Source organism: Nothobranchius furzeri, chromosome 11 (genome assembly GCF_043380555.1).
Source record: "Nothobranchius furzeri strain GRZ-AD chromosome 11, NfurGRZ-RIMD1, whole genome shotgun sequence".
NCBI classification, from domain to species: Eukaryota; Metazoa; Chordata; class Actinopteri; order Cyprinodontiformes; family Nothobranchiidae; genus Nothobranchius; species Nothobranchius furzeri.
Window position 1 is genome coordinate 45,131,205 of NC_091751.1, and position 10,206 is coordinate 45,141,410.

The 10,206-nt window shown below is 38.0% G+C and overlaps 1 protein-coding gene and 1 non-coding gene across 4 annotated transcripts; one reads left to right on the forward strand and one right to left on the reverse strand.

Annotated features, from left to right (window-relative positions):
* Window positions 1-1,057: 1,057 nt before the first annotated feature.
* Window positions 1,058-1,129, reverse strand: trnae-cuc (transfer RNA glutamic acid (anticodon CUC)). The gene has a single exon. It is a non-coding gene; the product is annotated as a tRNA-Glu (tRNA).
* A 261-nt stretch (window positions 1,130-1,390) lies between these two features.
* sppl2 (signal peptide peptidase-like 2) lies at window positions 1,391-6,889 on the forward strand. Of its 3 annotated transcripts, none has more exons than XR_008563537.2 (15): window positions 1,391-1,510; window positions 2,139-2,255; window positions 2,861-3,043; window positions 3,127-3,216; window positions 3,315-3,454; window positions 3,910-4,052; window positions 4,173-4,269; window positions 4,435-4,551; window positions 4,699-4,780; window positions 4,861-4,935; window positions 5,012-5,074; window positions 5,151-5,250; window positions 5,340-5,417; window positions 5,723-6,000; window positions 6,455-6,594. XR_008563537.2 is itself a non-coding variant. In XM_015956338.3 (15 exons), the coding sequence occupies exons 1-15, from the start codon at window positions 1,406-1,408 to the stop codon at window positions 6,740-6,742; spliced, it is 1,839 nt and encodes a 612-aa protein (XP_015811824.1). In that variant the 5' UTR covers window positions 1,391-1,405; the 3' UTR covers window positions 6,743-6,889. The 3 variants fall into 3 exon arrangements, 1 of the variants encoding a protein (XP_015811824.1); XR_011515477.1 differs by having other exon boundaries at window positions 5,723-6,005; window positions 6,455-6,562; XM_015956338.3 differs by having other exon boundaries at window positions 5,723-5,883; window positions 6,455-6,889.
* Window positions 6,890-10,206: the final 3,317 nt, after the last annotated feature.

The following is a 10,206-nucleotide window of genomic DNA, read 5'->3' on the forward strand; positions in this document are numbered from 1 at the left end:
CAGCATTCGTAGTTTTTACTTTTTAGTTTTTGAATGTTTTATTTGGTACAAATAAAAAGTCAGACGGGAAATTATTATGTGGTCATGAGAAATAATTTCCATCCCCGGTTTGGCTTAATCGGTTGCTCTGTGGATGACAACAGAAAGTGCTGCGTTTATTTGTTCTCATTTGCCCTCTTGTGGCGATGTGTTGGTATTAAACAACATTTTCAAAAATTCAATATCTTTTACTTTCAGCACTCGCCACAGAGAATCATCTGTCTCCCTTTGAACACGTTTCCTCTTTGCTGGAACCATTTTAACACCTTTTTATTTTTTGGTTAAAAATAAAATAAAATAAAATAAAAGAATACAAATGTTCAGTCACTAACTCTTCTATAATATTGGACATAACAGGAAGGATACTTATTGGTCCATACCATAGACTGTACATACCAGATCAGAATCATCACCTTTAAAATAGGTACTACAATCGGGTCATACTACTACAACTTCTCTCTCTTTTTGATATTTTAACGCTGCAGCTGGACATCTGTCGCTTTCTGGTGGTGATTTAGTGACATTACAACAACAAAAATTAGGAAATTACAAGACATATGTTGCGGCTTTGGTTTTCCTTATGCTCTAGCTCTAAAAGGTTTTTGGATCCATTTCTATCTCCGTATCCGTCCTGTAAAAAGCCAACTTGTCCAAATGTAACTTTCAGAAAATTGGATTCAGTTTAGACTTGGAAAATAAAAGGGAGGTTTTGGGTTGAAATACTTTGAAGGTTTTATGGAAATCAAGAAAATCTTAAAAAACACAATGCATTTTTAAAATTATGTGTTTTAAACGAAGTTTGTAAACATTTCTGAACAAACTTACTTGGTTAATTCTGGACTGATGACGTTGCAAAGCAGTGATTTAACTTTTCAGTCAATTAGATGTGTTTCACTTGGAAATGAAAAAGGAAGGCTTGGGGTTAAGGTTTAAATACGTTGATTGTATTGACAGCAGTTTTCATTTTACTCATTTACGTTGTTTCCAAAAAATCTAAAGGATTAGGGACAAAAACATGTTCCCTGACCGGGAATCGAACCCGGGCCGCGGCGGTGAGAGCGCCGAATCCTAACCACTAGACCACCAGGGATGTACACATACATGTCGTAAGTATTTTTATATAATAATAATATTATTACTTTTTATTGTGGTGTAACAATCTCAAACTTCAGAGCTACATTGAGTGTGTGCTCAGTAACACTTCTGTATTATGTGTCCTTTTATTAGCTTTAAACAGAAGAAAAAGCGAGTTTGACTGACGTTTACTTGAACCAATCATAATGGCGCTCTTTAACCTTATAGAAAATCAGCCAATGAAAAACACTCTAAAATGAAAATGGGTGCGGTTTAAGATTACAGCTGCTGAATGCTCATTCTGATCGGTTGGTTGGTTGATGGGGGGAAGAAACAACAAGCTAGCAATATGAGGGTCCCCGAAACACTGATTTGGGCCGCATTTTTTATCCAGAAGGTGAGAGCGATCGCCTGTATTGAATCGAAAACTGTTTCTTTGCATGTGAGCCTGTCATTGCAATCGGTAGGTGACAAGTACGAATAGGTATTTTCCACCCGTTCTATTCGGCATTAGCCTAAAATGCTATGACTATTAGCTTGCGGATATCACCCACACATCAAGTCGTGGGTATGACATTTATGAAGGATTTTTGCTGATTCACTGATTAGGACAGACTTAGAAAACGAAGCCAGAGGTATTAGACCATGCTCCACAATGTGCCTTGGATTAATTAAAGGGCAGCTGCTCCTCTGACCCCCAAAACACTTAAAAACTCATTTAACCAAGGATGGGAATGGGATAGTCATTTTTAACAGGTGATCATTCTCTCCTCTAACATAAATAAACAAATCATTACCTAAAGTGATTTTCCTTGGGTCGTTGTGTCTTTTTTAAATGATCCACTGGAAATTATCTCATTTGACAAAGAAGAATGTCCTCCAGGTCTTCTCTAAACCTTAACATTGATTTATTGGCTAGATATTGAGTCATTTTGGCATTGCTTTGGAGGCTGTGATGCTGCCTAACTGCAAAAATGTTTAATATTTGAAGTAGTTTGATGTGATTATTGTTCTTATCCTGGCAGGTGGTGGGAGAGTATGGCATGGCCCATTTCAGTGATAAGGGCAAGAGTAAAGGGAAGGATTACTGCATATTCTTCAACTCCCAGTGGGCACGTTTACCTCAGGACCTCAACAAGGCAGTAAGTAACTAACAGCCTTTTAAAGGTCTTTTAAAGTGTGGACAACTATTGGGGAAAAATGCTCTAACACATTTTTAATATTTACAATTTATTAAAAATAAACAGTTTCATTTAAATTCACAGTATTTGTTTAATAAATGGGATTTAAATTTGTGAAACACACACAAGGATCACTCTTAAGCATGTGACACAAAATATTGGCTACAGAAGAGAAATGTGAAATAAATGCAGAAATGTCATATTTTAGATCACATTTAAAGAGCAAGTCACCCCTACCAGTCTTGCATACACAGGCTTGTGACATTGTGACATCATAATGTACCAGCACAGTGTACCTGTTAGCCAATAGCGATGGCAGGATATAAATTAAAATATAGTGCCGAGTTTTTACCTGAAGAGGGCTTAACATTGACAGTTTTAGGCAGAATATTTAAATTTTAACTAAGATGCACTAAACTGCCAAATTGAGTACACGAGTTAGACATTATATAGTTCATCAAGAAAAAAAAGTTGATTTGGAGGGGACTTGCTTTTTTTTCATTTCATTTTTTACTTTATTTACAAATAAAACCTTTTTTTTTAATCTACAAACATTTTTCTTGCAGTCACGTCTTCAGATCTACGACCTGACAACTTCGGTCCTGTGCTCACCTTCCGACGTCCCAGAGGGAGGCTTCCCGAACCGCATCCCCATGGTGATGAGGGGCAACTGCACTTTCTATGAAAAGGTTCGCCTGGCCCAGATTAACGGCGCCAAGGGCCTACTCATCGTCAGCAAGGATCGACTGGTGAGAAATCCATATTTACCCAGTGTGGATTATTACTCAGCAGATTGTTGTTCATCTCAATAGAGAAAACGTGTCGTTTTTAGACTCCACCAGCAGGAAATAAAACTCAGTATGAGGAGATTGACATTCCTGTAGCACTGCTGAGCTATACAGACATGTTGGACATCAGCAAGGTGAGCATGCTCAGTAGTGTTCCTTCTTTCTTGCTCTTTTTCTGCTTAATTCAAATTAGTATCCCAAGAATAATGTCAACATTTTTAACTTTTAACAGAGTTTTGGAAAAGGAAGGCTTGTTGCCATGTACGCACCCAATGAGCCTGTGCTGGATTATAACATGGTGATAATCTTCCTCATGGCTGTGGGGACTGTGGCTGTAGGAGGCTACTGGGCCGGCAGCAGAGACAGCAAGAAGTAAGTCAATATTTATTTAAAAAATGTCAAATGAGAGATTTGAGCACCCATAAAGCTGCACGTGGATGAATGGAAAACCTCGTTTTGCCTCATGTTTTAAATCCCAGCTACTAATATTAGCTCCGAGTTAAATTTCATCAGAGGAAATTAGTTTTCCAACCGCTAAAGAAAGCAGCTTACATTAAATAGCACCTTCTCGGCTAAAGGGCAGTGTTGTTTATTAGAGGCCAGACGAGTGACTCGCCAGTCTGACTCTTTCCTTTCTGATGGTGTTGCCAAGGTGACTGTGGGGAAGTTTTGAAGGGGTCTCTGATGCAAAAAGCCCCAACAGGCAAATAAATAACAGATTGGAAACAAGAGTTTCAGAGTGAGGTTGATGCGATCCGATTGGTGGTAAATAAACCGCGCAGAAGTGGTGCTCGTTACGATCGTCTCCTCCGTTTCTCCTCTTGCAGACGCTACATGAAGCATAAGCGGGACGACGGCGCCGAGAAGCAGGACGAGGAGACGGTGGACGTCACACCTGTCATGATCTGTGTGTTTGTGGTCATGTGCTGCAGCATGCTGGTGCTCCTCTACTTTTTCTACGACTACCTGGGTACGAGGAACCCAGGGGGAACCCTGCACAGAAACAAATGTTTTCACAAACTTGGAGATTATGATCAGTATGTCACATTGTGGTATAAAATAACCCGTTTTCTTCTTTTGTGTCATTCAGCCATTTGGGTCATCGCGATCTTCTGCATGGCTTCCTCCATCGGCCTCCACAGCTGCCTGTGGCCTTTCGTTAGGAGAATTCCCTTCTGCAAGTGCAGGTGGGACTTCCTCATGTCGCTAGGAGCAACTTCATCAGGAGTTTTGGAGCGTTAAACTGCTATTAAACCATTAAATACTGAATGCAGGAGTTCTGTTTGTGGATAATGTACAAGAGCATTTGCAGATTGATCAGTAGTTATTAGCTGAAGCTGTTTTACCAACAGGATCCCAGAGAACAACCTTCCTTACCTGCACAAGCGACCACAGATCCGCATGTTGCTGCTGTCGGCGCTCTGCATCAGCATCAGCATCGTGTGGATGGTGTTTCGTAACGAGGACCAGTGAGTTTACAGACGTTTCCTTTTAGATTGTGGACCGATCTAAAAGGAATTTGATTTGCCGGATGCACACATCCCTGCGTGAGTGCAGAGACACGTCAGGGCACCAACAGATTTGGCTGACAAATGTTCTCGTTTTGTGCGATCCAGGTGGGCGTGGGTGTTGCAGGACGCCCTGGGGATCGCCTTCTGTCTCTACATGCTCAAAACAGTCCGGCTGCCCACATTCAAGGTGTAGAAAAACTCAGTTTTCAAATGTTTTGGATGTCAATCAGCAAACTTTAAACTGAGGTTTTCTTTTATCTCCTTCAGGCTTGCACTTTACTTCTGACGGTTCTGTTTGTTTACGACGTTTTCTTTGTGTTTATCACACCCTTCTTTACAACGGTAGGGTCTCACGGGCTGGTAAACATCCACAGATTCTGCTTTGGTTTCTTATAATTCTAATCTTTACCGTTCCCAGAGCGGGGAGAGTATAATGGTGGAGGTAGCAGCTGGACCGTCGGACTCCGCCCCGCACGAAAAGGTGAGTCTGGTCTAAATATTCTGGCATTTTCAGAAGAAAAGCAGCTCCGGTGACGCTGATACTTGTGTGTCTTCAGCTCCCTATGGTGCTCAAAGTGCCGAGGTTAAACTCCTCCCCCCTGGCCCTTTGTGACCGACCCTTCTCCCTGCTGGGATTTGGAGACATCCTAGTACCAGGTGCGTCTTTTTATTAGCTCTTCCTTCAAATTAAGTTAATAATTAGGTTTGTAGAAAGAGACTCGGGTGTTTCTATTTTTCTGTCTCAGGCCTGCTCGTTGTGTACTGTCATCGGTTTGACATTTTAACACAATCCTCCAGGATCTACTTCATGGCCTGTACGATCGGTAAGAGCTCTAAACAATCTAAGTAGAATTAAAATGCCAAAAACTCAACAGCTTGAGGTTGAATCTCTAATATCTGCAGATGAGAAACATGCAAACTCCTGCTTTCAGTATTCTTTACCAAGAAATTGAAAGAAAATTTCTTAAGCAGAGAGCAAATTCACCGTTTGACTGTTTGCTTGTTGACAGTTTTGAGGCTGAGAAATCTTCAGGCTAAGTGGCTCTAATGAGTCAAAGCTTCTGTTTTTTTTTTACGCGTTTTGCGATTCTGACTCGTTTCCTGTTTTTTGTCCCTCCTCCCCCGTCAGCGTATGGCATCGGCCTGCTGATCACCTTCGTGGCCCTGGCTGTGATGCAGATGGGCCAGCCTGCCCTGCTCTACCTGGTGCCTTGCACTCTGCTCACCAGCCTTGCTGTAGCACTGTGGCGCAGAGAGTTGCCCCAGTTCTGGACTGGAAGTGGATTTGTGGTGAATACCAGTTTGATATGACTGCCTGCTGTGGAGGAACAAAAAAAAAAGACTTTAAAAAAGACAATAAAACTATTTAGCGTTTAAAAAAACATGCAGAGTGAAGTAGAAGATAAAGTTGAGTAAGCCCTTTTATATAATTTCATCCATTTCAACTGTTTTTATTGCCCCCCTCCATTGCTGCACCTTATTTTACTGTGGCTTTGCTGTCTGTGAATGTCACTGCAGGTATTCCATCTGGGCTTACGCTTGACCATTAAAACATCTTTTAATCTCTTTCCTGTCATTATTCCCTCAAGAGTGAATCTTTTATTTCTGCAATAAATTAGCGATCATAATCCAGTTCTGTGGGCTTTCCTTAGAAAAAGCTTTTCATGGACTTCTGTGTCCATGCATACAGCAATGCCTCTGACATCAGCGCACAAAACTCAAACCTGTCTTGAAATGCAACAGAGGAATTACTGTAACCGCCTGTTTGTTACCTTCAGATCTTCTGTGTTGTCTTCATATTTTTTTTGGTTTAATCACATTTCAACCATTTCACACACTTTTTACTTTCTGCTCCTTGCAGCCTCCCATAGTGCTCGCACCAATCAACTGCACGCACACCGCAGAGCCACCGCCGCCGCTGCTGCAGGAGCCCTCAGCTGAAGCAGAACCACAAACCACAGAGGCCACCAATCAGAGCAAAGAAACGCCCAAACAGCTGCCTCAGGACACACCCCTGCCGCTGCAGGGGCACTCAAATGAAGTGGAGCCACAAACCACAGAGGCCACCAATCAGAGCAATGAAACACCTGAACAGCTGCCTCAGGACACGCCCCCGCTGGAGAAAAGCGAAGAGAAAACCGACTACTAGTATAATCTTTTCATTTCACTCCATGTTTAAGTTTTTTTTTTTTTTTTTTTACTGCAGCATGTCTCAGTGGACGCTTCAAGCACAGATGTTTATCGTTTGCATTCAATGCAAAAGAGAGGAGCTGCGTAGATTTGTTTATTTTGTGGCTGGGTCAGTGGTAAAGAGGCTGGAACACTTAAAGTCTACCATCTTCTTAAGGTCCAGTCACACCAGCATGTTTATGAATTCAGCAACCTAAACCATTACATCTAACCTCCGCTGGTGGAGAATCAGTCGCTGTTAAGCTGCAATAAACAAAGTGGTCAATCATCTTTGGCTATTTAAAAATATAGCCAAAAAAAATCAAGTTTTGCAGATTTTAAAGTTTATTTTAGTTCAGCAGGACATGTTTTGGTAACACTTTACAATAAAGATCCCTTTATTAACATTAGTGCATTATTAAACTCTTAAATACAGTATTAACGACTGCTTAATCATATTATTTAATGCATTACTAAGCAGACACCCTACCCCCAACCCTTTGTCCCAACTTTAAGGAGACTTAATAGTTAATAAATGTTAATGAGGGGACCCTTTATTTATTAATGCTTAATAATGCACTAAGTATATGGGGGGCATTTGTAAAGTCATAATTTAACAGCAGTATTTTGGGTTATTTAGCTTATCTTGAGAGAAAAAATGGGAATTCATTTTTAAGTCTTTTTTCACCATGCTAATCATACAATTATAAAATCTAAATATTTAGTCAGCAAGCTAAGTATTTAATTTAGAGTTAAATATTTATTTTACAAACTAAATTTTTAGGTTGGACCTAAATATTTAGTTTGTAACAAATATTTAATTTACAAAATATTCAATTTGGAGTTAAATATTTAGTTTACAAGCTTAATACTTAGCTCCAAATTAAATATTTATTTTTCTAAATAAATATTTAGATCTAAGCAAAATACTTATTTTGGGGCTAAACCTACATATTGATTTTGAAAACTAAATATTTAGATCCAAAGTAAATATTGAGCTGGGATCTCAATAATTACTTTGAAAATAGTTAATTTGGAGCTAAATATTTACTATATACTTTAATTCCTCGCTTTCGATATTGTACATGAATGGTACTTTTTTGGGTATCTAAATTTTTTATTAAGTTTAATTTGAGTTTAAAAAGTACATTTTACATACCATGCATATATTACATATCAAACTCTTCAGCTACTCTCTCTCTCAAAACCTTTTCTGTCAACATGACAGATCTGAGGTAAAGTTATTGAGATATTTTTGTTTAATTAGGACAACTTGTGAAATAGAAATTGCCCTGTTTAGTAAACATATGCTGTCCTAACAGCATGAGGGGACACAGCCTACATCGGTATTGGTTTATATCGATATTGGATATTGGATATCCAGAGTAAATATTTATTTTGAAGCTAAACATTTTGTTTGCAAAATTAATATGTAGGTTTACCCCCAAAACAAATATTTTGCTGGTATGTAAATATTTATTTTGGAAAATATTTAATTTGAAGCTAAATATTTAGCTTGAAAACTAAATATTTAGCTCCAGATTATAAAATAAATATTTTTCTAACTAAATGTTTAAACTAAATATTTAAGTCAGATCTTAATATTTTGTTTGTAAAATATTTAACTTTAAATTAAATGTTTAGCTTGCTAACTAAATACGTGGCTGGGCTCTTTAACATTTATAAATGTATGAAAAACATGATTAAAATAAGACTGAAAAATTAACTCCCATTTTGTTTCTCTTATGATAGGTTAAATAACCCAAAATACAACTATCCAACTTCACAAATGGCACCCCATACTAAGTATTGTTAATAAAGGGACCCTTGTTGTGAAGTTTTACTCGTGTTTTTGGATGTAGCTGCTGATCAGAGGCCCGTTTCTAATGGATGGGATACCAAAAATTAGATTAAATAGAATGTTTTTATTTATTTTATTTTCCGTGTAAAGAAGCACTTTGTCATTTTTAATCACACATGCATAACTGACTGGACTGAAAAGACATAAAATATTGTGAATCTTTCAGGTACTTAATCTGAATTGATTTAACTCTTTATACACAAAAACACTATCTTAGATTGCATTTTAGATCTAAAACTGCAGCGAGTTTTTACCCTTTAAAAATCAGATGCTGTTGTGTTTGAGCCCAACCCTACCAAACTTTATTTTCTATTGACATATTTAATTCATCCTACTTTAGGTATATTATTTATTCATGCAGTGGGTTTTGGTTTGATCTATTTTATTATTTTTTTAAAAACTAGCATGTGGTGAACAGTGGCGTCAACGACGAGGTGAAAGTCTAATAATTGTCTTAAGTTTTGTTTCCGGCCTTACCATGCTCGTGTTGGGAGGCGCAGTGGAATGTGTAGAAACAAAAAAAAGAAAAGTACTGTACTCAAAACGTGCTGCAGTTTCAAGTTTAATGCAAGAAGCGAGCAACTTATTTTGTTACCTGCAGTTTGTGAAAAGCATTTACACATTTTAATTCATGTTTTCATTTCCATGACAGATTGTCTGGTCGTTCATTTCTCTGTTTATCTATTAGACGGTTCTAGGAGGTTGAAACCAATGTGATGCTTAAATTATTAAGTATTCTGCAGTTTTCTTTAGTTTGTTAACTCAACGACACGACCTTAAACTCCAGAATCCATCAGTTTATAATCCAGAATAACCACCTTGTGTACAAAAGGATTTGGCAGCTGAAATGTCTGAATTTGTTCCCTCGCTGACTCCTGATCACACTCAGGACATGACACACCTTTAAGTTAACCACCTGTTGATGTAATAACATCTGATGATTATATGTAATAAAGGAACATTGTATTTGATATTTGTTTTTCTTTTATTAATGCATACAACACTAAATTCAAGTTAAGGATAGCAAACAACCTCCTGCATTGATTTCTGAGCCTGAATGCGCCCTTTCAGGCTCTGCAGAGCTGAGCGTCAGTCTGACGAGTCTCGTCTGCAAGACTGAGTTTCTATCTGATCAAACAACGTCTGCTTCTGAGTTCTGCAAAAAGACTGCACAGTTCATCATCTCTGCTTATTAAACCTCTAACAGTAATGTTTTACCCTTCTTATCTTACAGTTCACTAGTGCCTAACGCGTAAAGTTGAACATTTCCAGAGCAAGATACGAAACAAAGGAAATAAGTGGATTTTTAATAAATCTATTTATGCACACAGGTACGGAAGCGTAGAGGTGCCACCCATACAAACAAAATTAGAGAGCACAAAATAACATCTTAACGTCATTATATATTATGTTCTTACAAGATAATTTTCATGTTTGTACAACATATTTATACATTAGATTATATTGTACAAACATAAATATATTGTATGAACGTCTACATTTTATTGTAAGAACATGATATTTTTGTACAAATGTAAGACTTATATTGTTGGAACAATAAAGTTATGTTATAATGGGAAATC